The 27,797-nt window shown below is 45.0% G+C and overlaps 2 protein-coding genes across 7 annotated transcripts in view; one reads left to right on the top strand and one right to left on the bottom strand.

Moving 5' to 3' along the window:
• Positions 1-4,186: 4,186 nt before the first annotated feature.
• The window catches only part of Sbk1 (SH3 domain binding kinase 1), a 253,873-nt gene continuing 230,262 nt past the window's right edge, over positions 4,187-27,797 (bottom strand). The window contains exon 5 of the transcript XR_007835025.1: positions 4,187-4,197. The gene's annotated coding sequence lies outside the window, so the exon portion shown is untranslated. The remainder of the gene's footprint in view (positions 4,198-27,797) is intronic.
• Sh2b1 (SH2B adaptor protein 1) lies at positions 18,583-26,571 on the top strand. Of its 6 annotated transcripts, none has more exons than XM_051192922.1 (10): positions 18,583-18,805; positions 20,730-21,760; positions 22,034-22,135; positions 22,332-22,423; positions 22,535-22,710; positions 24,263-24,466; positions 24,582-24,793; positions 24,926-25,094; positions 25,517-25,616; positions 25,795-25,955. In XM_051192922.1, exons 1-10 carry the CDS (start codon positions 18,598-18,600, stop codon positions 25,811-25,813), a joined length of 2,313 nt encoding a protein of 770 aa, XP_051048879.1. In that variant the 5' UTR covers positions 18,583-18,597; the 3' UTR covers positions 25,814-25,955. The 6 variants fall into 6 exon arrangements, with proteins under 6 accessions (XP_051048879.1, XP_051048878.1, XP_051048877.1 ...); XM_051192921.1 differs by having other exon boundaries at positions 24,926-25,147; positions 25,795-25,941; XM_051192920.1 differs by lacking the exon at positions 25,517-25,616 and having other exon boundaries at positions 24,365-24,466; positions 25,795-26,571.

Genomic DNA, 27,797 nt, shown 5'->3' with positions numbered 1-27,797 from the left:
GCCAAAAAAAAAAAAAAAAAAAAAAAAAATTCAAATGGGGTAGTAAGCAGAGTCAGAGAGATGCAATGTAGCTGCTGAGAAACAAGAGATTTGGGCATCACAGATAAGCCAAGACCATGTGGAGATACACAGATGAATAGAAATGGGTTAGTAATTATGAGAGAGCGAGACAATAAGCTTGAGCCATCAGCCAAACAGTGTATAATTAACATAAGCCTCTGTGTGTCTATTTGTGACTAAACAGCTTTGGGACTGGGTGGGACTGGGCCTGACAGAAACTCCAACTGCACTAGCTGAAATGTTCCCTAAGGGAGCTGAGTAAATCTGTAAGCAGAAAAGTAACAACTTTTAGTTGGAGCCGATACATTTCTGCAGCGGCTTTAGCAGACTGTAGCGGAAGAAGAGTGGAAGATGCTAACTCTGCTAGGACATTCCCTTAGGGGAACAGGACTGAGCTCAGCTGTAATGGTCCTCTCTAGGGGAGGAGCAGGATTGCTTTATCCTGTGGGGAGACCATCCCCCATTGCACATCAGCTTCAGGTAGCCTGATAAGTCTGGATACCTTTCTTTACAGGGCTGAGCTGTCCTGTTGCAACTGCAGCCTCCAGAGCCTCCAGAGCTGTCCTAGGTAGCCTGGCTTTCAGATAGGTCAGGGCACCTTTGCAGCTCCAGAACTGTAACACTCAGACTTGCTCACCAGGCACTCCCACGGACATACAGGAGATTTAAGAAAAGGAGAAGAGGATGTCAGGGGCCAACCACCTAACCCACACAACCAGCCCCACAGTTAGAAGGAAATCAAAGATATATAAAGGAAGGTGAAAAGGCCCAGAGGCAAAATATAGTTAAAGAGAAAAGGGACAATTTAAGTTATATAAGCTGGCTAGTAGCAAGCCAAGCTAAGGCTGGGCATTCATAAGTAAGTATAAATCTGTGTGTTTATTTGGGAGATGGGTGGCAGATCCCCAAAGAGAAAACAAAACCAACCAACCAACCAAACAAACAAAAACCCCCAACTATACAAGGTTACACAGAGAATTCCTGACTCAATAAAAAGGGTTTTTTGTTTGTTTTTTGTTTTGTTTTGTTTTTGTACAGAATCATTAACAGTTTTTGGAAGATGCTGTTGAAATTGAATGGCCTTCCATCCCCTGTATTCAGCTATGTAGTAGACACTTTGAGCTCCTACTTAATAGTCATGGATTTCAATTTTGTTCAAGATGGCCCTTTCTTCAGACCCAGGAAGAAATCCTAACAAGACTGATTTAATTCTTGTGGTTCAACCAGATCTGGTGGCACACACCTGTAATCCCAGCATTATCGTAGAATAATAAGGACTGGGAAAAACAGATAGACTGAATAGATGTTTATTCAGGGAGAAATAACTTACAACAGAGACAAATGAACACCAGCAGGTTCCTGGTCCCAAGGATGCCTCCGGATGCTCTCTGTCTCTGTCCAGCAAGCAAGAGAGAGCTCTGGGGCCCCTTCCCCAGACCTAGTTCCCCCAGGTCACATCTGCCCCTGTCCCTACCCCCAATGGTCAATGCAACAGGTCTGGACAGAATGAATATCTCACTACAATTCCATTTTTAGTCTAAAGAAAAGATTTAGGCTTGATACAAAACTATATACAAAACAGTGAATGCAAGTGTGCTCTAAGAAAAGGAAAATGAGAACATACAAACTTAAGACCTACATGTCTAGTCCTAGAGTGAAGGCATACCAGAGTTTACAATACAGTTGTTCTAAGCTGGAAAGCTTAAGTCTAGTACCTAATATATCTAACTAGGAAGAGAGAATAATAATTGTGATAGTCTAATCTTCAACCTCATCAAATACCTGAGAAGGAAGATAATAATACTAGGGTAGGCAGGAAGTTTGGATGGGCAACTTCCAAATGTGCAGCAGGGGACAGAAACAGCGGGCTACTTGGACAGTCACCCAAAGTCTTACAGCAACATTGGTGCAACCAGTTTTGGCTAAGGCCTAGAGTATCTGACAGACCACTACAGAAGCAGGGAGGTAGAAAGGCTGTCTTACCCTGACTTGGCAAGGTCCAGCAGTCTTCTATGTTTGTCTCCTGCAAGCACATAGGACAGCACGTCCAAATCAGTGGTCAAGGTGGGGGCAGTTCTTTGCCCAAGAGGCCGTTAGCTGAGGCGAGGATGAACTCCAGAAGGAGCAACAAAAGTGCCCAACATATTTTGGGAAATGCACAGTGCTGTTAGGAGCAATAGTGTCTCATGTCAACAGAGTACTAATATTAAAATATTTAAATGCCATGTTCTGCAGGTCTATGAAGTGTTTGAAGATTAAGCATCTATGTTTGACTAATCTCATAGGTATAAGAAACATGGGTGAAGATAATCTGTAATACTCAGGAACCTAACTATAAAACTGGTTGAAACTTCCCTGAGTAAAGCAGGGACAAATACTTAAACACTTAAACAACATTACTATGTGTGCATATATACATGTAAATCTCTAAAACAGAGGTAGAGTAGAAATGTCTTGACCAGAGGTAGAATTGTATAGTGCAGCATGATAAAAATACCCTAAATTGTGCTGATATACAAAATGTCTTGATCATAAATACATAGAATATGATAAAGATATTTGCACAAAACATCGTAAATGGAAAGATTTTATGCAATGTGACAAAATATAATATGCAAATCATCTGAGAAAGGAATGCAAACTTAATTTTACATAGGTTACCATATATAAGAATCTATAACAATGTAAGCTGTATATAACTAATAATTACTAAGATAATTCACAAGAAGATAGACTAATAGACCTATATCCCATCTAAACCATACCTTTCCCAACCATACCCTATATCTGTCTAAAAGAGATAACCGAGTCTAAGCATCACCTTCCATACTCAACCCTAAGTAACTAAAACCAACCCTATGAAAATGAATATCATCCCTAAAAGCCAAGAGTAGGGAAAGAGGGGCATCCGTCATTTTAAGATTACTTCCTGATGAAATGGACCATGATTGCTCCATGAGATCCTGTAGGAAGAAAATTTTTAGCAACAAAATTTCTAGATGGGACTGGCTGTAACATTTGTAGCTAGTCTCTGCATGGCAGGAAATGCTTGATTCAAGTTTTATCTAAAATTCTGGCCAGGGTGTAATAAGAAGGTACACCATTTCAGCTAGCTAGTCAGGAGTTGTCTCCAGCATAACAGTTCCAAACCGGTGTTAGGGTGATGTTTGTAGTCCAGATACATCAGATTGAGTCAAGTGGAAATGACGAAGTGGCGCTCCAACTTCTTTCCAGAGAGTTCAAAGATTGCTGTTAGGAATTGTTATTATTCTTTGTGGAGAACTAAAAAATATCAATGTAAAAATTTCAACTTTTAAGGTATGCATATTGGGAAAGGCAACAATAAGCATGAAAATGGATATAAGGAAAATTAGGATTTCAGAGAGAAAACTGTATATAGACAAATGACAGTCCCCAGATTTTGTTTTCTTCTGCCTTACACCAATTGGCTTCTTGAGATAAGGCAGAAACTGTGAATTTAATCTTAACAACATGCTTGGATTTAGAGATGGAAAGCCAAATCCAACTCCAAAGCCAGTACTGGTTTACATGAACTGGGACTAAAGTGATACTAGATAGTAAAGAGAAATAGATTCCTGTATAGAAATAGTTCACTAGAATTAAATATTTTTACCTTATATCAGATTCCTCTTCGTTAAATGGTTCTTTCTGGATAGCTATCTTCTGTTCTGTAGGTACCTACACATTCAATGTCTTTTGGCTGTTTGAAGATGGGTGTTTTCTGTTTTCCTGTAAAGACAAGAACAGAACACTTCCCCTACCTTTGAGAGGTCTCCACACAACTCATGGGAACTACTTTGTTGGATGACTTGTCATTTCTCTTCATTAAGATGTTTCTCTTGTTCAACTCGGATCTTGATCAACTTAGATGGTATCCACAGCTTTTCTTTTCCTGTAGATACAAAGGCGAAAACCCCTACCCCAACGTAACACATATCCTGGTTTCCATACTGAGGTCAATACATCCTTAAGTATACTTGCTGGTTTAGTTCAGAAGTTTTATTCTATTGTCCAGTGTCTTTCTGCAGCTGTTTTTCCTTTCTCATTAGCATTAAGAAAGTTTAATGTTAATAAGGCATTATGTAATCTGTGTTTGGGTGTCTTGGTTCTCCCTGCCTGTTTATAGAACATTTCTTTGAAAGTATGATTAGATCTCTCAACCACTGCTTGTCCTGTAGGATTGTGTGGTATACCAGTTATGTGCTTTATGTTATAATGCTCAAAAAAATGTTTCAATTTGAAGGAGACATATGCTGGAGCATTATCAGTTTTTATTTGTGCAGGTATGCCCATAATGGCCATTACCTCTAATAGATGTATGACAGCAGAATCAGCCTTTTCAGACCTCAGAGCAGTGGCCCATGGAAACCCTGAAAATGTGTCTATAGTGTGGTGCACATACTTTAATTTTCCAAATTCTGCAAAATGAAACACATTCATTTGCCATATTTCATTCCTATTTATACCTTTAGGGTTACTGCATGCATGGTGGTAAAGGAGTTTGGTTATAGAATGAGCAAGTAGGATATTTCCTTAGCTTGTTGCCAAGTGAGATAGAAAAATCCTTTTTTTAAACTTTGCTGTTCATGTGGTACTTCTTATGAAATTCCGAGGCTTCTAGCACATTTCCTATTAATAACCAATCAATTTCATCATTGCCTTGTGCTACAGGACTTGGCAGACCCGTATGGGATCTGATGTGTAATATATATATATATATATATATATATATATATATATATATACACATATATATATATATATATATATATATGATGAGTCCTCTTTCTGATAGTATCTTGTAACTGTATAAACAATGAAGTTAATTCTGTATTGTCAGGAATAAATTCTGCAGTCTCAATGTGTAAGACGACTCTCTCTGCATATTGAGGGGTTCTGTAAAATCCACAAGTACTATGAGAATGGTGTACAATTCTGCCTTTTATACAGAATTATAAGGGCTTTGAAGTATTTTACTTATTTTTCCTGATTTATATCCTGCCTTACCAGAGTTGTTTGCATCAGTGTAGAATGTAGGGATTCCAGAGTTAGGCGTTTTTCTTACAATGCATGGAAAGATCCAAATTGTTTTCTTTATGAATTTGATTCTCTCACTTTTGGGATAATTGCTGCTAATTGTTCCCAAAAAGTTACTGCAAGCTCTCTGTCAATATTCATTATCTTTCTATAAAGAGGAAATTTCCTCATTAGTTAGAGGTACTATAATTTCTGCTGGGTCCCTTCCTGTCAGTTGACAAAGTCTTAATTTACCTTTTATAATCAAGTCAGAGATCTTTTCTATGTATGTTTTTAGTTTTTTATTCTGTTTATTTGGTAGAAATAGCCATTCTAATATGATATCTTCCCTCTGCATCAAAATCCCTGAAGGATACTCTCTAGATGGTAATATAACCAGAATATAGTCTAGGTTTAGATCCACACAGTCCACGTGTGCCTCTAGTATCCTCTTTTCTACCTACTCTAATGCATTTTCAGCTTCAGCTGATAGTATTCGTGGACTATTCAAATCCTTGTCCCCTTTTTAGGGCCATTTTCAAGTTTTTCAAATCATGCCCTTCTACTCCAATAATGGTTTGCAGTTGAGAAATCTCTCCTAGTAATTTTTGAAGATCATTAAGGGTCTGGTAACGATCTCTCCTGATCTGTACTTTTTGTGATCTAATTTTCTGTAGACATATTTTATATCCTAAGTAGTTGATAGAATCTCCTCTTTGTATTTTTTCAGGTGCAATTTGTAATCCCAAGTGAGGTAAACATCCTTGACATCCTCAAACATTTTTTTCTAATATTTCTACTTTAGAATCAGCTAACAATATATCATCCATGTAATGGTAAATTATGGATTGTTGAAACTGTTTATGAATTATTTCCAAAGATTTTTGCACAAAATATTGGCACAGGGGGACTATTTGGCATTCTCTGTGGCAAAATCTTCCATTGATATCTCTTAACCGGTTGAGAATTATTGTAATTAGATACCATGAAGGCAATTTTTTTCTTTATCTTGTTCTTGTAAAGGTATAGTGAAGAATCAATCTTTTAAATCAATAACTATAATAGGCCATTCTTTAGGTATCAAAAGAAGGCAAGGGCATTCCAGGCTGTAGAAAGCCCATTGGCTGTATAACTTTATTGATGGCTCTCAGGTGTGTAAGCATTCTCCATTTTCCAGATTTCTTTTTGATAACAAATGCAGGAGAGTTCCAAGGGCTGGTAGATTCCTCAATATGACCAATATGACCAGCTGTTCCTGGACCAGATTTTCTAAAGCCTCTAACTTCTCAGAGGTCATAGGCCATTGCCCTACCCAGACAGGTTCATCTGTTAGCCATTTTAAGGGTAGGATTTTTGGTTCCTCTGTTTAGCACTTATATTCTGTTTTTGTACAGCCTGGATATTTGGTATCTGTTTTGTATAGTACTTTATAATATTTTTTCTGCAATCATGAGTTTGTTTATGGTTCATATTAATACTGGAGGAATGTTAATCTGTGTATTCCATTGCTGCAATAGATCACAACCCCATAAATTTATTTCTATATCAGCCACATATGGTCTCAACCTTCCTCTCTGTCCTTTGGTCCAATACATTCAATCCATCTTGTGTTCTGTTTTACCTGAGATAGGGTTCCAATCCCTAAGAATTGAACATTTACCTCTTGCAGGGGCCATCTTGGAAGCCAAGATTTATTAATTATGATGGTTATGTCAGCGCCCATGTCAACAATCCCCTCAAACAGTCTGTTATTCCATCTTAACTATCAATCTAGGCCTTTGTTTATAGAGGTTTGCCAAAATACACTTTTTTGTTTCCTTCTTTCATGTTTGATTCATCTGGATGTTTGTCATCCAGAGCAGTATTATTTTTTACAATAGGCACTGGATTTTCTAATTGTCTTGTGGAAGATTGTCCTCCTCAGTGACTGGGAGTGTTCGTACCACCTTTGACATGGGGGCCTTTGAGAGCCCCCCCAAGGAGTTTCCCAAGTGTAAAGGGTTTCTTGTTTGCCTCTGGTCAATACACATTCATTTTAGTCCAGTATCGGCACATTTGCCACACCTTCTACATAACCCAGAAGGCTGAGGCCTTCTGTTCGATTCATTCCTAGCAGTGTTTTTCCTAGGAATACTCTGCCTACAATTTCTTCTTAGATGTCCTATCCTACAATTAAAACATCTGATATTTTGATATTTTTCAAACCTTTGGAGATGGCTTCTCTTACCCAAGCTTCAGTGTCATTGTCATTATACTCAAAGTTAGCTGTATATAGGACCCATTCATCCAAAGGTGCTGATCTAACTTTTAAGGTCCAAAGCACTTGTTTGCATTGTGGATTTGCATTCTCATAAGCTAATGATTCTATGAGTATTCGCCTAGAACCTGTGTCTGCTACTTCTAATTGTATTGCCCTAGACAATCCTTGTAGGAATACACTAAAGCATTCTCTTGGTCCTTGCCTTATCTTGGTATAGGATTCTATCCTCTCCCCTGGTTCATGAACCTTATACCAAGCATTCAAAGCTGCTGTACTGCATAGAGACAAGATGTGTTCATCATATGCAGCTTGAGTTTCTGGGTCAGCATAAAGACCCTTGCCAAGAATTTTATCTTGGGGAGCTTTATAAACTTTCTTTAAACTGAAGTTCAAGAGCTTTTGTTTCTTCTTTCCATAAAGCCCTCGATTCTAATTGAGATGAGTTTTCAAGGACAGCTGATATTAATTGATCCCAATCCTTAGGGGTTACCTTGTTATTCCTTGCCCATGATTCTACTAATTGCTTCACATATGGTGAGTGCATGCCATAAAAGACTACTGATTCCTTTATACCTTTTAAATCTTTCATACATATTGGTTCCCACTGATATGCAACAAAACTTTTCTGGTGTTTTTTCGTTGCTGTTTTTTTTTTTTTTTTCAGTGATAGCTACGGGGAAAGCCATTGGTGATGGAATAATGACCTTAGGTAAGTCTCCCCTGACCCTAAATGGTGTAGGAAATTTTAAGTCTCTTTAATGCCCTGTTACTTGTATCTCTTCTTCTGATGTATCAGTTTAAAGGTCTAAGGCCTTCTATTCACCATTGTTTCTTTGAGTGTTTGAACTTCTTGAATCATATAACTTTCCAGAGACTTCACTGAATCAGTCAGTTTCTTGTTTTCTCCAACTACAAATGATTTTATGCTTTTAATATTCTCATCCTTAGATATTATCTGAAAGGCATGTAAACTGCCTTCCAAACAATGTTCTATTCACTAGCTTGCCATTATCCTCAGACATGAAACAGATTCTATCTGCTGGTCTTTCCATCTGATGTTCCAGTTTTTTTATCTGTATTAGTAGCTTTGTCCAACCAGGAATGAGCTGTTTCTGCTAGCATGTTAATGCATTGCATTGTTTCTGTTTGGTTATTGAGGCAGCAGACATGGAACAAATTCTATTTTCTGGTTGGTCATTTTTATGTTCCATATTTTGTATTCTACCTGTCAGATCTCTATCGCCATCTTCAATATTCTGAACCTTTTTTCTAAGCGTTCTGTGTTTTGCATTGTTTTTCAGTTCTCCATTGTCATTTTTAATATTCTGAATCCTTGTTACTAAGTCATCTATGGTTTGTACAAGTTCCTTATTTTTTGCTCTAATATCAAACCATTTCTTTAAGAATATCCTATTGATTATGAAACCCATTGTATATATTGGTTAAGTCATGATTTTCTTCTGATAAAATTCCTTCTATATATGAAATAAAAGGATTCCTAACGTCCTGCATCATAAGATTATCTGCCATAGGTATGGAACAACTGATCTCAGTTATTATATCAGCTTAAATTTCAAAAGATGTTGCAGTTAACTTATCAGGATTCTGCTGTCCTGGAACAGATAGAAGAATTCCAGCAGCTATAAGGCTGTGTGCTGAGTAGCACAGGGTCTAAATGTTTGGTTGTAGATCTCAATCTGCAGTAATTACACTTGGCCAGTAGGTGGCACAGGTGTATCACCAAATGGTGTCCGGTAGCTGAAGATACCTCCAACCCGGGTCCCTGTAAAGTCTTAGCCAGCTAACGAGACTGTTGTTAGGTGGAAAAGTAAAATCAAGCTTTTTGTAGAGTACTGGGACTTAGAAGCAGAGACTTCTCTGTGTGCGGTCTCAGTGCAACATGAGGGGATGGGGGAGGAACCGCAGTGGGGTGACTAACGCCAAACCACAGGGCAAACTTGGGGAAGCTGCAGGGCGGTAGCGCAGTTATCTGCACTGAGGGAACCTCTTGGGGGAAGGCTGAAGTCTCAGTGCTAGCCGGCTTCGGGAGGTGGCTGATTCGCTTCGGGAGGTGACAGCCCGGACCGTTGCGCACTGTAGCTCGGCGGCAGAGGGTCAGGGAAGGAAACTGGGACTCGTGGCAGCTGCAGTCCTCAGGTCAGCTCAGACTCCTCAGGTAGGCTCAGACGCCTGTGAGCATTTAGAAGAAGCACAGCAGTGTGCTGCCCCCTGGATTGAGACCTGATCCCCCAGATCCGTGGAAATCTATGTCCCACTTCTAACACCAGATATCATGGAATAATAAGGATCGGGAAAAACAGGATGAATAGATGTTTATTTGGGGAGAAATAACTTACAGCAGAGACAGATGAATGCCAGCAGGTTCCTGGTCCCAAGTATACCTCTGGATGCCCTCTGTCTCTGTCCAGCAATCAAGGGAGAGCTCTGGGGCCCCTTCCCCAGACCTAGTTCCCCCTGGTCACATCTGCCCCTGTCCCCACCCCCAATGGATGTGGTCAGTGCAACAGGTGCTAACAGAGTGAATATCTCACTACACAGCATTACAAAGGCCAGGAAAGAGGATTGCTACTTTGAATCAGCCTGGACTATAGAATAAGACCTTGTCTTCAGAAAACAAGAAAAGTCACGGGTAAGCGTAAAATGAGGAGCATCTTCCTAGAGCAGATTCCTTATGTGGATGAGGAGGGTTCATCAGATGGTTTGAGCCAGGATTGTCTGTTCTTTGCATGCAAATATATCAACATATTTTTGATGCTTTTTTCATAGTTATTATTTATTTGTTTTGTTTTTGAGACAGGTTCTCTCTGAGTAGCCTTTGCTATCCTGGAACTCACTCTGTAGACCAGGCTGGCCTAGAATTCACAAAGATCCACCTCGTCTGTCTCCTGAGTGCTGGGACCACCACTGCCCGGCTCATATATTCTTATAGCAACTTGATAGAGAAGCTTATTTCTAGTTTCTGTTTCTGTTCTGAGGCTGACTTGAGTGGGCTTCTGTTTACATCTCTAGCCTGTGCACCTGGCCATATAAGACCTTTCAGTGTTCACATTGAACTATTAATGAGTCTGTCTGCCCACTGAAAGGATCAGCATCTTGGTCTCATAGAATTAACACATTCAAAACAGGACTCTTGTTTTTCTCACACTCATACATTAGAACAAACGGTAATCCCCCTTTCCTCTCCCTTTTCCCCACATCCACCTCTAACCTGCTGCCCAATTCTGCTGCTGAGTCAGATTTGTCAGATTATGTTGCAAATGTGATCACTTCTTACTGTGTCTACTGCTAGTACCCATTCAGTCCTTGTTCGTCTCTCAGCTATATCAAATCAAGGGCTTTCTTTGGGCCTCAGAATGCCCCAGTACCTGTCAAGTTCATTCTATGAGTCATTTTGATGAGTTTTTAAAAATGTATATGGGTTTTAACCTCTGTGTATATTTGTGCACCACATGCATGCCTGATGTCAGAGAAGGCCAGAAGAGGGTATTGGCTTCTCTGGGACCAGAGTTTCAAGTGGTTGTGGGCCACAGTGCGGATGCTGGAAATCAAACCAGGTCCTCTGGAAAGAAAGAAAGTCAGTGTTTTTCACTACTGAGCCATCTCTCCAGCTCCAAATTATTCAAACTTAACTTTTTTCTTTTTCTTGAGACAGGGTTTCCTCTGTGTATCCCTGGCTGTCCTGAAACTCAACTGTAGACTAAGCTGACCTAGAATTCACAGAGATCCACCTGCCTCTGCCTCCCAAATTCTGGGTTTAGAGGTGTTTACTACACTACTGGGCTTAATTATTGAAACATTAAACTTCCTTCAAAACGTGGATTGGGCCAGGCTGTGGTATAGTGCATGCCTTTAGTCCCAGCACTCGGAGGCAGAGGCAGGCAGATCTCTGTGTGTTCAAGACCAGCCTGGTCTACAAGAGCTAGTTTCAGGACAGGCTTCAAAGCCACAGAGAAACCCTGTCTCCAAAATAAAAAACAAAAACAAACAAACAAACAAACAAAAAAGATGTGGGTTGGGGGACAGACATGGAAGCACGTGGCTTTAATCCCAGCACTCAGGAGACGAGGCTGTTGGGTTTAAGGCCAGCCTGTTCTACAGAACAAGTTTCCGAGCAGTCAGAACTGTATAATGAGACCCCATCTCAATAAAAACAATGTGCAATGGGCACGGGAAGGGTAGCTCAGTGATGGAATACATGTTTAGTGTGTATAGGCCCCAGGTTTCACCCTCAGCTCTGTAAAAAACTGTGTGTGTGTGTGTTTGTTGAGACAGGCTTTCTCTCTGTGTGGTCCTGGTACTTGTTCCAGGCTGGCCTTGAATTCCCAAGTGCTGCGATCAAAGGCATTCATCACCACCTCCCAGCTAAAATATTTGTTTTGGGTCAGGGTCTTTCTATGTATATCAGGCTGACCTCAAACTCACAGAGCTCTTCAAGCATCTGAAGTACTGAGAGTAGAGGTGTGCTCCATCATGCCCACTTGCTAGTTGGGATACATTTGCAGTAAGTGGTAATGGATTCAGAAGGATGTTTTCTTTTCTTTCTTTTTTCTTTGAGATGGGTTCTCACTATGCAGCCCTGGTTGGCCTTGAACTCACAGAGATCTGCCTGCCTCTCCTTCTGGAGTGGAAGAGTGTTGGGATTAAAGTTGTGAGCCACCACACCCAGCTCTCAAAGACATTTTCCTACAAGTATATAGAGTACTTTGAGCACATTTCCCTTCCCAGTCACCTTCCTTTTGCTTTTACTTTCATGCCATCGACACCGTATTTATGTATCTATGTATAATTTAAGACCCACAGAGAGAAAGCAGTGCCTATGTGTCTTTCTGAGAATGACTTAAGTCACTTAAGATGGTTCTTTCCAGTTATAACTATTTCCCTGAAAGCAATATTACTTTGTTCTTCACAGCTAAAAGAAATTCATTGCTCACAGAGGCTAGGACAGGGTGTTCAATCCCTGGAATTGGATCCACAGACTGTTGTAGATGCTGGGAATGAAACCCACGTCCTCTGAAAGAGCAGCCCATGTTCTTAACCCATGAGCCATCTCTCCAGCCCTGATCATACACACATTTTTGAATGAACTTATTTTGTGGTGAGTGTTTTTCCTGCATGTATGTATGTGGAGATCAGAAGAGTATGTCAGCTCTCCAGGCACTCTAGTCACAGAGCCATCATGTAGGTGCTGGGAATCAAACTTCGTACTTTTAAAAAAGCAAGTGCTGTTCACTGATGAGCCAACTCCCCAGCCTATACCATATTTTCTTTATCTGTTTCTTTGTTGATAGACATCTGGGTTGTTGGTGCCGTAACTAAGCTTCCACACATAGTTTTGCAGGAAACAAGGGTGTGCAAATCTCTGATATGTTAGCTTAGAATCTTTGTTGAAATACCTAAGAGTGATACAGCTGGGTTATATGTTAGATCTATTTTTAATTACTTTTTAAAGATTTAATTACTATTTAAAGATTTAAATATGTGTAAATGTGTGTTGGGGTGTGTGTAGGTACCTTCAGAGTCCAGTAGAGGGCATCAGATTTCTCGTGTGTGTGTGTGTGTGTGTGTGTGTGTGTGTGTGTGTGTGTGTGTGTGTGTTTATGTTTCGAGATAGGTTTTCTCTGTGTAACAGTCCTGGCTGACCTGGCATGTACTTTGTAGAGCAAACTGGCACCACCATTGCCCAACTGAGGGCATTAGATCTTATGGAGCTGAAGTTACATGTACTTATGAGCTGTCCAAAGTGGGTGCTGGCTATTTATTTGTGAGACAGAGTATTGCAGAGTATTTGCTTAACTATGTAAAGATATGTTTCCATTTTACTTTGGCTGCCTAAAGCACACGATTGGCCTAATAAAAAGCTGAATAGTCAATAGTGAGGAAGGAGGCATAGGCGGGACTTCCAGGAAAGAGGAGTAAGTAGGAGGAGGAATTTAGGATTGGGGAAGAAAGAAAAAGAGGCACTAGGGAAATGCCACAGAAATGCCAGGGGCCAGACAGACAGACACGCCAGAAGTAGGAAAGTAGGACATACAGAATCAAAGAAAGGTAGAAAGCTCAGGTGGAAAATGTAGATGAGTAGAAACATATTAAATTAAAAGAGCTAGTGGGACAAGCCTAAGCTAAGGATGAGCATCCATAATTAATAAGCCTCTGTATCTTTATTTGGGAACTGGTTGGCAGACCAAAGAATTCCAGCTACAACAGGGTGTTGTAGAATATTATTTTAACGAGGCAAAGATGTGTTACATTTGTTTCTGCTGTGGAATAGTACTTTAACTGTGTAAAACTGTGTTACTTCTGTTTATGCTGCATTTGTTTTATTGTAAAGCGTCATCTTGCTTGCCTAAGGCACCTGATTGGTCTAATAAAAAGCTGAATAGTGGGCTGGACTTAGTGGTTAGGAGCACTGGCTGCTCTTCCAGATGTCCTGAGTTCAAATCCCAGCAACAACATGGTGGCTCATTGCTATCAGTAATGAGATCTGGTGCCCTCTTCTAGCCTGCTGTATATATAATAAATAAATAAATCTTAAGAGAAAAAAAAGTGCTGAACAGCTGAATGGCCAATAGCTAGGCAGAGAAAGGATAGGCAGAGCTTGCAAGTAGAGAGATTAAATAGGAAGAGGAGGAAGATGAAGATAGGAACAAGCAAGGGAGTCACACAGGGTCAGAAGCCAGGCAACTGCCAGCTAGCCAGACATAAAGATCACAGGAAAATAAGATATACAGAAAGAATGAAAGGCAAACAGCCCCAAGGCAAAAGGTAGGTAACAAGAAAAAGGTTAATTAAGTTAAGAGAAGTAGCCAGAAATGAGCTTAAGCTAGGTAGAGCATCCATAACTAATAAAAAGTCTCCATGTCATGATTTGGGAGTTGGTTGGTGGCCCAGAAGAAAAAGTCTGCTACAACAGGGTCTATGTTAGTCCTGACTGAACCTTTTATATGGACCAGGCTAGCTTCAAAATCATGGCGATACACCTGCCTCTGCCTCCTAAGACCTGGGATTAAAGCTGTGTGTGTGCATCATGCCTGCCTGGCATTTATTTTCATGTGTATAGTTTTGCCTGTATGTCTGTCCGTACTGTGTGTGTGCTTCATGCTCAAACAGGCCAGAAGAGGATGTTATATCCTGTTACTGGGTTTACAGTTTTGAGCAGTCATGTGGGTATTGGGAATTGAACCCAGCTCTTCTGAAGAGCAGCAAGTACTCTTAACCACTGAGCCATCTCCCCAGCCCTCATTTTATTTATTTTGAAGAGAGGGTATCACTATACAGTCCAAGATAACCTAAAAGTCACTATGTAGCCCAGGCTGGCCTCAAACTTACTTTGTTTTTGGTTGTGAGCCTAGCCTTTAATGGCTGAGCCATCTCTCCAGCCCTCAAACTTACTTTGATCTTTCTGTATCAGCCTCACAAGTGCTTAGATTGCAGTGTAATCATCATACCTAGGCTCAAATTTTATTCCTCATGTTACTGGAGGCCTTTGTAATGAAAAAAAAAAAAAAAAGGGCCCAGGAATTAACACCTGAAAATATCTAGAGTTGGGCTGCCAAGATGGCTTAGCCGGTAACAGTGCTGACTGCCAAATCTGACAACCTAAATTCAATCCTCAGGACCACACGGTGGAAGGAGAGAACTGACTCCAGCACGTTCTCTGATGTCTATGGAACCTTGTGTTCACACACTTTAAACAAATGTAATCGTTTAGAAAATTAAATCTCTACCAGGTGGTGGTGGTTTATGTCTTTAATCCCAGCACTTGGGAGGCAGAGGCAGGTGGATCTCTGAGTTTGAGGCCAGAGTAGTCAACAGAGGGAGTTCCAGGACAGCCAGGTCCCAAAGGTCCTGAGTTCAATTCCCAGCAGCCACATGGTGGCTCACAACCATTCATAATGAGATCTTGTGCCCTCTTCTGGTGTTCAGGCATGCAGGCAGAACAGTGTATACATTAAAAAAAAAAACAAAAACAAAAACAAAAAAAACTCCAAAAACCTCAGTCATCTGCCTACCTCTACTGGGGTTAAATATATGTACCATCACACCCAGCTATTTATTTTCTTCAATATTATTATGGTATATGTATGTGTGCTTGTGTGTATGTATGTAGAACTGGAATTACAGATAGTTGTGAGCCACCTTGTGGGTGCCCAGAATTGAACCCAGATCCTCTGTAAGAAAAGCAACTACTCTCAGTTTACAAGCCATCTTACAAGCCTTTTTTATTTAGTTTTGTTTGTTTGTTTGGTTTGGTTTGGTTTCATTGAGGCAGGCTTTCCTCTGTGTAGCTCTGGATGTCTGGAATTTGCTCTGTAGACCAGACTGGCCTCAAACTCACAAGAGATCCACCTGCCTCTGCCTCTGCCTCTGCCTCCCAAGTGCTGGGATTAAAGGTGTGAGCCATCAATGCCCGGCTTTGTTTCTGTTTTTCTGAGATAGGGTCTCACCAGTATAGCTCTGGCTGTCCTGGAACTACACAGACCAGGCAGGCCTCAAACCCACAGAGATCAGCCTGCCCTCTGGCATATACCACTATGTCCAGCTTAAGTAGCTATTTTCATTAAAAAACTTCAGTTCAGGGGCTAAAGAGATGGCTCACTGGTTAAAAGTAGTAGCTGTTCTTCCAAAGGACCCAGGTTCAATTCCCAGCACCCACATGGCAGTTTACAACTGTCTGTTACGCCAACTCCGGAGATTCAAACCCTTGTATGAACATAGATGCAGACAAAACATAAATGCACAAAAAATAAAATATAAATCATTTAAAAAGCAAAAAAAAAAAAAAAAAAAAATCAGTTGACTGATCACAACAACCCAAGCCTGTGACCAAGTGATTAGATGCTGGAAGCAACTTAAACTATCTAATATGTTCCAGGTCCTGGGTTTGACCCCACCCCCAGCATCCCTGCCTCAAAAGGCCAGACAGTTTACACACAACACATCCAAATTTATCAAATGTCCTTTGCCCTTCTGGACTCTTGTACCACGTCTGTTGTAGATGATGGATAGGTATGCTACAGAGAGAGTGAGGCAGGATCTGGGACTCAGACCACAGGATAGTGATCCCCTTCATTTGCTCTTCCTTTGAAGTAAAAGAATTGGATAATGCTGGTAATGCAAACCTCAGCAAAGGTGTCTGTGAACTGATGCTATGAGTGACAGCCTGGGTATTTAAGACTGGCAAAAGCCATGGGTCTGGAGAGAGAGCTCAGTAGTTAAAAACACTTGCTGCTCTTGCAGAGGACCCAGGTTTGATTTCTGGAACCCACATGGTGGTTCAAATCTATGAGTAATTCTAGTTTCTGGTGATATGATGTCCTTTTCTGGTCTCTGAGGGCCCTGCACACATATGCAGACAAACCACACATAAATATAACAAAAATTTTAAAATCTTTTAAAAACAAAAGACTGGCTTGCTTTTTTAAAAATAAAAGCCTCTGGGGCAGGGGACGCAAAGGCAGGTGGATCTCTGTGAGTTCAGCCAGCCTGGTCTCCAGAGCAAGTTCCAGGATGTCTAGGGTTGTTACACAGAGAAAACCTGTCTTAACAAACAAACAAAAAGAAAGAAAAGATTTAAAAAAAATAAAGAAGCCAGAACTTGATTTTTCTTTCTAAGATTTTCTAACAGAATGGAGGTGGGGTGGCACCCTTAGGCAAACATGACTTTTTTTTTTTAACTTTATTTTTAGCACACTGGCGTTTTGCCTGCAGTATATATCTGTATGAGGGTGTCAGATCCCCTGGAATTGGAGTTACAGTTAGTTGTGAGCTGCTGTATGGGTGCTGGGAATTGAACCTGGATCCTTTGGAAAAAGCAGCCAGTACTCTTAGCCATTGAGCTCCTAGGACAAATATTCTTTCTGTGAGACAGGTGATATGTCCATCTCCATATTCTGGGTCACTTGCCTTGTTTTTGTTTTGTTTTCCATTTTTTGTCATTTTCCTCTGGGTTCCAGGATGGCATTTGATACAGTCAGCTAGTTGACTCTGGAAATTTTTAAAGACAGGGTTTCTCTGACTGTCCTGAAACTCGACCTGTAGACCAGGCTGGCCTTGAAGTCAGAGATCTACCTGCTTATGCCTCCCAAGTGCTGGGATTAAAAGCATGGGCCACTACTGCCTGGCTTAAAATTTTTTAATTAATATTATTTATTTTAGCTTATGTGCATGTGTTGCCTGCCTGTGTATCCCTGTGGAGGTTGGATCTCCTGGAACTGGAGTTCCAATCCTGAACCACCACGTGTGTGCTAGGAACTGAATCAGGGTCTTCTACAAGAACAGCCAGTGCTCTTAATCACTTAGGTCTATTCCGAGCCCCAAAATTTGTTTAGATTTAAATTTTATTATTGCACAAAAGCACGTGCCGCATGTTGGAGGTTAGAAGACAACTTTCCAGCATCCCTTTACTTTCCACAGTGGGTTTTGGGGATGGATTCTAGTCATCCGGCTTGCATAGCAAACACTTGTACCCACTGAGTCATCTCACTAGTCTGGTTCTGGAAATTTTATTGGAGATCTCAGAAATGAAAGATGCTCCTTAAACATAGTCACTAAGCTATTAGCACTTATTTGAATACGGACAAAAAGCTATCTTGCCACCAAGACACTTTGCCTTTTCAATTACTTAAGCCTTGATTGCTAGAGGATATCTGTGCGCAAGGTTTCGACAGCGTTTTGTACTTTGTTCTTCAACTTGCCTTGAAGCCTCTCTTGATGTTCAAGTTGTATGTGCATGTACCTCCTGATGTCCCCCAAACATGTCCGAAATTGACCTCGCTGTTGCTGCCCTTCTTTAGTTCCTGTCTAAGGTGGATCCCTCCTGGACCACCTGGTCCCTTTCCTATGAAAAGCCAAGGTCGTAAGTTCAGAATCAAACCGCTCATTCAGCTTCCCAAGGTCACCGGTTCTTTGCTCGCCCAACTCCCTGGGGGCGGTGTCTGTATCCCCTTCGTGCAAAGCCAGGCGCTCTAGGCTGCAGCCAGCTCTTCAAAGAGCTTTATCGTCTCACTGATCTCCCGTATTGGGGCGGCTACTCTCTCGCTCAGGTGCCTTCTCTATGGTTGACTTCATTTTTGTCTCGAATCCGCTTCAGAGGACGCTCGTCTGGGACGCAACTCCTTCCCACAGTTGTCTCAGTGGTCCCTTTTAGGTAAAATAGAGGAAGCCACGGGAGTTCGGTGAAAACCGCGTCAGCCTAGCCTGAAAGCTCTGCTGTGAGAACGATGGCGGAAGTGAGTACGAGAGTGCCCTTCTCCTTACTGCTCTTCTCTATGGTCGCTTCCTTCCGCGTCGGGAAAACCCGTCCCGGCGCCTGCGCAGAAGCGCGTGGTGGGAGCTCGTCGCGGAGGCGGGGGGCACAGGGAGCGGGAGCTGCGGCCGCCGCCGCCGCCGCTGCCGCCGCCGGAGCTGAGAGCGGGGACCGAGATGCAGGTGGGACCGGAACCGGAACCCCCCCTCTTCAAGTGCCTCTATCTTCTCCGGGACTCGACCCTGGAGCCTGAGCAGCCCGGGCGGGGGTCGGCGTGGGGGCTCAGGGCTGGAGGGGTGCTTGGCTCCGGAGCGGCCAGCTGATAGGTCTGGTGCCCCGGAGGCTGCAGCCTCAGGGCATGTGGAGGGTGTCCAGCGATTAGGATCGGGTCTGAGTGATTGGCAACGGGGCCTGGAGGGTCCAAACCTGGAGCGCAGCCTGCACCCTCCACCACCCGCCCTTCTGGAATGTCAGAACTAAGCCAAGAGTCAGGTGCACCGGGAAATTGTGACTGAGCCTTCTTGGCAGAAGAGAAACTGAGTCACCAGTCCAGGAACCGCAGGGTCAGCGGGCCTGAAGGGGGCTGGGTCGGCCAGTTGCTGAGGGCTGGGTGGGCCTGTGTGAGCCGCGGTAGCCTCTGGCTGGGGACCATCTCTGCTGTGCCTGCACCTCTTGGCCCGGTTCCCCAGTGACTCCCGCATCTCCTGGCAGCTTCTCCATGGTTTGGAGTTGTCCCTGTGGTTGGGGCCATCAGAATGTATAGGGCTGAGGCCAAGGGGGGGGGGGCGCTGTGACGTACAGCCTGGTTATAGGTTTGAAGAGGAGGCTGACATCTCCGATAGTTTGAGGAGACTTTCCTGAGCTGTCCTGGGCAGTCAACTTTGCGTGTTTATCATAGGCAGGACCACTTACCAAATAGCTACCGATTGTAAATTACATGCTGAGCTCTGTCACTTTGTTGTTGTGGCGTAAGAATTGTGACGACATCAGAAGCCCTTCTCTCTAGTTTCTCTCACATAGAGAAAATGGGACCCATAATACTGTCCTCCCCCATATAAACAGTGAATGTGACAGTGATGTCTTATGTGCTCACTTAGTGTCAAGCATAGGCATGTACCTTGTCATTTAATTTCTCCTGACAACTGTAGCAGGTAGAGATTATTAACTGTTTCACTTATAAAAAAAAAAAAAAAAAAAAAAAGCTGGGCTCACACAGCTAACAGGTGGGCTGAGCTGGGGCTTCAGTCCAAGTCTCACAGGCTTTAGGGCATACTCCCCAGGGAGAGAGAAATCTTGAGCACTAGTTCCTTGTGATTTCTTATGTGGCCAGTAAAGACTTGCCCTGATCCAACACACCACCCCTTTTTCTCTAGGGCTGCTGCCAGTCAGCCTTAGACTAAAGGGGGTAACCCAGAGATTGGTCTTTAGCCACTCTGAACCTTCACATAGGGCTTAAGTGCTGGGTTGTAGGATCAGCTTCTAAGACAGCTGATCCTTTAGTCCATTATTCACTCATTGGGCCTATGGAGCAAGGTCTCTAAACTCTGTAATCCCTGTACCCTTTTGCCCCCCTGAGAACAGAGCAGTAGGAGCTGTGGTTAAGGCTGGTCCAGCCAGTCCCTGGAGACTAGAACTATGCAGTGGAGAACACAGTAGACTCTGAATTCTGTAATTTGTTTGAGTCTGTTTCCTCATCTGAAGGGGTTATTAAGTTTTTTAAGGAAATGTAAAATGACCTTGTGAAACCTGCTGGAATAGCTTCTGGAAAGTGTGTGGTGATTAGGGAAGGCTTTGCTTTGAGAAGGGACAGTGGTGATCTGTAAGAGTTCTCTGTGGTGTAAGATGCTCTGAGGCTCTCTCCTGGATCCTACAACAGGGAAATGTTAGCAAAAGCATCAGGAAAGATGCAGGATGGACCCTGAGCTGGGCATCCCTTATCCCTTGGGTATATGTGAGGTGTAGATCTTGATGAGGGCACAACAGTTTGGTTCTCTTCCCCTGTTGCTCCTGAGGAATCTGGATGGGACTACCTGGCTTGGGCTGGGATACACCCCAATCTCCCCTCTGCAGTGACTCAATATGTATACCTCTTTCTTCCTCCTACAGCTGTTGCCGCTCACCCCGTGTCTTTTGGCCGTTTCCTTCTTTGCTGCCCCTCCTCACAGGCTTCCCCTGTCTTCCTCCTGGGGCCCATCATGAATGGTGCCCCTTCCCCGGAGGATGGGGCTTTCCCTTCTCCGCCAGCGTTGCCAACACCCCCTCCCCCAAGTTGGCAAGAGTTCTGTGAGTCCCATGCAAGGGCTGCTGCCCTGGATCTTGCTCGTCGTTTTCGCCTCTACCTGGCCTCCCACCCACAATATGCAGAGCCTGGAGCAGAAGCTGCCTTTTCTGGCCGTTTTGCTGAGCTCTTCCTGCAGCACTTCGAAGCTGAAGTGGCCCGGGCCTCTGGCTCACTGTCCCCACCTGTCTTGGCCCCATTGAGCCCTGGTGTGGAGATTGCACCACCACATGACTTGTCCCTTGAAAGCTGTAGGGTGGGCGGGCCCCTGGCTGTGTTGGGCTCATCTCGATCTTCTGAGGACCTAGCTGGCCCCCTTCCTTCCTCAGTCTCTTCCTCCTCTACAACATCCTCAAAGCCGAAGCTCAAGAAACGCTTTTCCCTCCGTTCAGTGGGTCGCTCAGTCAGAGGTTCTGTACGAGGCATCCTGCAGTGGCGGGGGGCTGTTGACTCTTCCTCCCCAGCTGGGCCTCTGGAGACCACATCAGGCCCTCCAGTTCTAGGTGGAAACAGCAACTCCAACTCCTCTGGTGGTGCTGGGACAGTTGGTAGGGGATTGGCCAGTGATGGCACATCCCCTGGGGAGAGATGGACTCACCGCTTTGAGAGGCTGAGACTGAGTCGTGGAGGGGGAACCTTGAAAGATGGAGCAGGAATGGTACAGAGAGAAGAGCTGCTGAGTTTCATGGGGGCTGAAGAGGCTGCCCCTGACCCAGCAGGAGTGGGTCGTGGAGGAGGGGCAGCTGGGCTGACCTCAGGGGGAGGAGGGCAGCCTCAATGGCAGAAGTGTCGCCTACTGCTCAGGAGTGAAGGAGAAGGAGGAGGAGGAAGTCGCTTGGAGTTCTTTGTACCACCCAAGGTGAGCCCCCAGGAGGCCGGGTGGCTGGGAATAACAGTAGATAGCGAAGCTTTGGTGTGGGAAGCCCGATAGCGAAGCTTTGGTGTGGGAAGCCCGTGTATACAAGTTGCTGTCCTGGGTTTACAGGTAACTGGGCTCTCAATCAGTTGCCAGTGGCAGATCTGAGACCAAAGAGCTATTACCATATTGCTTCATCTAGGAAGAAAGGTGGATGAATGGAGGGAGGGTTGGCCTTGGCATATAAGACTGGTTCTTACTCCCTTTCCCCCCTAGGCATCCCGGCCCCGGCTCAGCATTCCCTGTTCTACTATTACTGATGTCCGCACAGCCACGGCCCTAGAGATGCCTGACAGGGAGAACACGTTTGTGGTTAAGGTAGGAGCTCCAAGCTCTGCCCCCAGAGAGTGCTTGTGCTTGAGAGAATGCTCTTAATAGATTTAGGCCAGTGTCTTTGGCAGCAGGATGGATATATGTCAGGACAGGCTTTGAGTCTGTCCCTGGGGCTGTTGGATATGGCCTATAGGCTGCCTTCCCCCTACTCTGGCTGAAGCCCAATCTCTTGGCCTTATAGGTAGAAGGCCCTTCAGAATACATTCTGGAGACAACGGATGCACTTCATGTGAAGGCCTGGGTGTCTGACATCCAGGAGTGCCTAAGCCCAGGGTAAGAGGCTTACCTCTGTTCTTGAGGTGGATCTGGAGGTGGATAGGGGAGCAGCTTTGTGTCTTTCTCCTGGTGGTTTTCTCGCCAGCACCATTTTCCCTGTCTTTGTAGACCCTGCCCTGCTATCAGCCCCCGTCCCATGACCCTTCCCCTGGCCCCTGGGACCTCCTTCCTCACAAAGGATAACACAGACAACCTGGAGTTGCCCTGCCTGAATCATTCAGAGAGCCTGCCCAGCCAGGATCTGCTGCTGGGACCCAGTGAGAGTAACGACCGCCTGTCGCAGGGTAAGGTAGAGCCTTTGCGAGCTGCTGGGCCAGGTTCTTACTCTATCGAACCTCTCGCACTAGGCAGGCCCTGTTACTTTTTCCGTAAGCCTATAGGCTACCACTCTGTCTGGAAGTCATAGTTCTCTTCTGCAAGCTTCCAGAATACTTTGTGCATCTTTGTTTTAGTCTTGTCATGCATCCCAGCATTTGTCAGTGGCCTTTGCCCTTTTCCTTTTAGTCTGATTTAACACTCACATATTCACAAAGTTAGATAGCTGTCTGGCCCAACTCACCTCTACTCTTAACCTTTTTTCCTGAACCTTAGTTCTGAGTTTTGGCTTCACAGTGCCTGGCGCACAGGCTGTATTCAGTCAGCAAAAAAGAGTTGTCATACACTGGATTGTTAGAGCTAGCATAGACCTTACAGCAGATTGCAAGTAGCTAAGACCACAGGGAGGAAATAGATTTCCTGAAGTTTCTGAAAAAGATGGGCTATGCTAACATGCCTGTTTCCTAAGAGGTACAGTGATGTGTCTGCTGCCCTAGGCCTGAAGTGTGACAGATGTTCAGTCAGGTCCCAGTGTATTACTGGCTGCATGCTAGGCTCTGGGGTGCATGGGGAACTCAGATGTTTCAAATGGTTCCTAGGTTTTCTTGGGTTTGCTGTAGCTGAATTGATAAGACATTATCTCCAGTAAGTGGGTCTCCAAAATGAGGAGTTTGCTTAGTGTTCTCTGAGCAGCCCAAGCAGGAAGCATCTTGGAAGAAGAGAACAGGGGAGATAGAATAGACAGAATGCTACACAGGGGAGGTGAGAGAGTGGCTTTGAGGATGCCAGGGACCAATACAGAGAAACCCTGTCTTGAAAAACAAAGCAAACAAAAAAGGAATGTGGGGGCTTGCTGAACCCTGATATAGGAAGTACCAGGGTGCATGTAATGTAAAATGGTAGGCTGACATGAGTAAAGGGAAGAACTCGAGGTGTAGTAAAGTAAAAGTCAGGTTGATTTGGCCTAAAGGGGTTAATAGGAAAGAGGAAGCTTTGTATTTCCTTTTGTCACTGATGAATGAACCCAGGGCCTTGCTCTTGGTAGGCAAATGCTCTGTCACAGCAGGATGTTCCCAACTTGTGCTTTAGGCTGACCTGCAAGCCTCCAGCCTCAGCCTTCTGAGTGCTTGATATAGGAATGTAGCTCCTGACAAGAATTTTTGATGTCCTACAAGTTGGTAGCTTTCATTTCTAGCCTAAACAGAGGGCTCCTTTCTAATGTGGACATTTTTCAGGGCTTCTATCCCTCACCCCACCAACCATTGCAATAATCTTTCAGCTGTTGATTCAGAAAAGACATAGGGACATTTGGATTCTAGGATCTCCTCGAAATAACCATGGTCCCTCAGCCAGCAAGCAGTGTAAGTCAGAACCATCGTAAAAAATCCATCAGGGTTAGTCCTCCAGAGGTGTGCGGGGGCTGGGCACACAAGTGGACAGCCAGCGGGGAGATGGCAGGAGCCCAGGCATCTAGGAGAGGAACCTGTGGTGTTCTCAAGTTTGGCCTCCATTATCTTTCAGGGGCTTATGGGGGCCTCTCAGACCGGCCGTCAGCGTCCTTCTCCCCTAGTTCTGTCTCCGTTGCTGCTTCCCATTTTGACTCAATGGAACTGCTTCCTCCAGAATTGCCCCCTCGCATTCCCATTGAGGAGGGGCCTCCAGCAGGGACGATTCATCCCCTCTCAACCCCCTACCCTCCCCTGGATACTCCAGAAGCAGCCACAGGTATTGGGTGCATGCAGGAGGAACCAGTGACCAGGCGTGGGAGGAGGGGTCTCAAAGGAAAAACAAGGCTAGGGAGAAGCCTCTGACACCCTGTTCCCCTCTCTCCTTCCTGAAGGGTCGTTCCTGTTCCAGGGGGAGTCAGAGGGAGGTGAGGGGGATCAGCCCCTCTCAGGATATCCTTGGTTCCACGGCATGCTCTCTCGACTCAAGGCTGCCCAGTTAGTGTTGGAAGGAGGCCCTGGCTCCCATGGTGTCTTCCTGGTACGTCAGAGTGAGACAAGACGTGGTGAATATGTCCTCACTTTCAACTTCCAGGGCAAGGCCAAGGTGAGTGGTCCTGGAGGAGAACTCTACTGGGCAGGGTTTGGGTGGCTGTGGAAATACAACTGTCATGGGGAGGGGCGATTTATAACTGGCAGGGACCTGAGCTCCCACCTTACTTGCTCATCCTGCCCCCAGCACCTGCGTTTGTCACTGAATGAGGAGGGTCAGTGCCGGGTCCAACATCTGTGGTTCCAGTCCATTTTCGATATGCTTGAGCACTTCCGGGTGCATCCCATCCCTCTGGAGTCTGGAGGCTCCAGTGATGTTGTCCTTGTCAGCTATGTGCCCTCCCAGCGGCAGCAGGGTGAGCAGAGCAGGTCTGCAGGGGAGGAGGTGCCCGTGCACCCAAGAAGTGAGGTGTGTGTGCCAGGAAGACGGGGTGGGGGGTTGGAGGAGAGGCCCTGTTAGTGGGGAACAGGGTAGTCCAGATTCCTGGGCAGGGGCCTGAAAGGGGCTGCAGAAAGCTGGTAGGATAAAGGCAGGCAGAGGCCCCTCATGGGGCCAGGGGTAGTGGAGAGTTGGCTGGTGCATTCCCATTCCATCAGATCCTCCACTCCATCATTGTCTGTCTCCTGGACCCATCCTCCTTGGCCTTGTCTTTGACCTTTTGGGGGATGCGTGGTCTGATCCCCCTCCTTCATCCCTTGGTGTCTGATGTCCCTGTCTGATCTCTCACTTTCCCCCACCCCATCATCCCATCTATCCCCACGTTGCCCCTCCCCCCAGGCCGGGAGCAGGCTGGGAGCCATGCAGGGGTGTGCGAGGGCGACCGATGCTACCCCGATGCCTCCTCCACCCTCCTGCCCTTCGGAGCGAGTGACTGTGTGTAAGTGTGGTCCTCTCACCACCGCCCATGATCCATCTTCCATGGAGGGGGGTTGCTCAGGAGATGGGATATGGGGGAGATAGCACATGGCTCCTTGGGGAGGACAAGCAAAGGGGAGGCCACCACAAGGACTCACTTCCTTCCACAATCAATGTGTCCTCTTACCATTTCTATCCAGAACGGAACAACTCCCGTGACCCAACCCAGCCCCCTGAACCCCCTCCATGGACAGATCCCCCACATCCTGGGGCAGAAGAGGCGTCGGGGGCGCCAGAAGTGGCGGCCACCACAGCCGCAGCAGCCAAAGAGAGGCAAGAGAAAGAGAAAGCGGGCAGTGGAGGGATCCAGGAAGAGCTGGTCCCCGTGGCTGAGCTGGTCCCCATGGTCGAATTGGAAGAGGCCATAGCACCAGGCACTGAGGCTCAGGGTGGTGCTGGCCCTGGTGGGGACTTGGGGTTGTCCCTAATGGTGCAGCTTCAGCAGCTACCACTAGGGGGCAACGGAGAAGAAGGGGGCCACCCCCGAGCCATTAATAACCAGTACTCCTTTGTGTGAGATACCTACCCACCCTCCATTTTCCTACTCCTAGCCTTAATTTGTGAGACTGGGCTGGGTAGGGACACCGAGGAAAATGGGAGTCCCCTCCCCACATGCTTCCTGACCCTTGTAAGCCAAGGGTATGTATGTTGGTACAAGTAGAGGTTCAAGAGCCCTGTTAAGTCCCCAGTTACTACACTACAGGTGCCCTTGCCCCAGGCCAAGGACTTGGGCTCCATTACCTCCCTGAGGGGCTCTTATGGTCAGCCCCATCCTTGGGGGCTATTTCCCCACTAACTACCCCCCAACCCAAGCAAGGGTGAGGGGGAAGGGCTGCCAGTTATATTAAGGTTGTTGTTGTTGTTTTAAACAAAATGGAAAAGCATAAATAAATAAAGGGTTTATCTTAGTTCCATCATGATGGCTGTGGCTAGTGTTTGGAGTGGGAACTGAGACAGGTGGATAAGGCTGTCTTCTGAGCTCAGAGACCAAAGAGCTGGCCTGTGTCCAGTCCTTTTCACATCTTAGTCCAAGGCCTTTGGACCATCTCTCCTCTGTAGTTGACTTGGTTTACCTAGTACTAAAGTGCAGACCTCAACAGTACTTCTTGGGATTTTCAGCATGTTTCATTTTTTCAGGGTAAAGGTTTCTTTTAAGACAGTGTTCTTCTTATGTAACCAGAACTTGTGATCCTCCTGCTTCAGCCACCTGTGTGCAGAGGATTACATGGCTACACCCTGCCAGCTTGTTCTTTTAAGAGGGGATTTATGATCACTGAAGGCCTTTGCTTTACCGGACTTTTTGAGTGAAGCTGTTATCCTAGGAAGAAAGTGGGCAAAGGAGATGCCGGAGTCACTGAGTTGGAGACTGACTGTATTGTAACAGTCCAAGTCTAATTGCAGAGGGGCCCAAGGCCAGGCTTATTGTCCCCTTTGTCAGAGACAAGCTGGAGACTGGATGACAGTACCAGTTCTGAGTCTTGGTGCTGCCTCTCATTTGTTGAATGGACCTAATGGCAGGGCAAGTGACTCTGGACCTTGGCATCCTCTGTGAGATGTGGAATTTCTTACAGTGGTGCTGCTAAATGTTTCTTTCTGAGTTTATAAACGTCTCAAGGCTTCCCTTGAAAGTCACAAGTTCCAAGCCGGGCAGTGGTGGCGCACACCTTTAAACCCACACTTGGAAGGCAGAGGCAGATGTAACTGAGTTTGAGGCCAGCCTGGTCTACAGAGTGAGTTCCCAGGGCTACACAGTTAAACCCTGTCTGAAAACCAAAAGGAAAGAAAAGAAAAAAGAAAAATGAATGAAAGTCACAAGTTGCAATTGCTTGGGGCAAGCGTCTACATGTTCCCCATCCCTATTAGCTCACTTCCCTGAAGTATGGGCTGTTGGCACGGGGTTTACAACCACTACCACCACCACCACCACCCCCACCACCAAACTCCCATTTTTAATGCAGACCCTTCTCTGAATACATTTTCAGCAGTGCATTTATGATCTCCAACAGGGGTGCCCTGGCTTCCCAGTTTAGGGTGGGGCAGGGGCATGAGAAGGAAAGCAGGACTGAAGACTTACCATCCCCCACCCAACCACTGTCTCTCGTCCCCTCCTCTGGGAAAGTGGAGTGACTGATCTGTCCCTCAG

The sequence above is a fragment of the Phodopus roborovskii genome, unplaced genomic scaffold, assembly GCF_943737965.1.
Source record: "Phodopus roborovskii unplaced genomic scaffold, PHOROB, whole genome shotgun sequence".
NCBI classification, from domain to species: domain Eukaryota; kingdom Metazoa; phylum Chordata; class Mammalia; order Rodentia; family Cricetidae; genus Phodopus; species Phodopus roborovskii.
The sequence above is the reverse complement of the archived record's forward strand: the minus strand, read 5'-3'. Positions and strand labels throughout refer to the sequence as shown.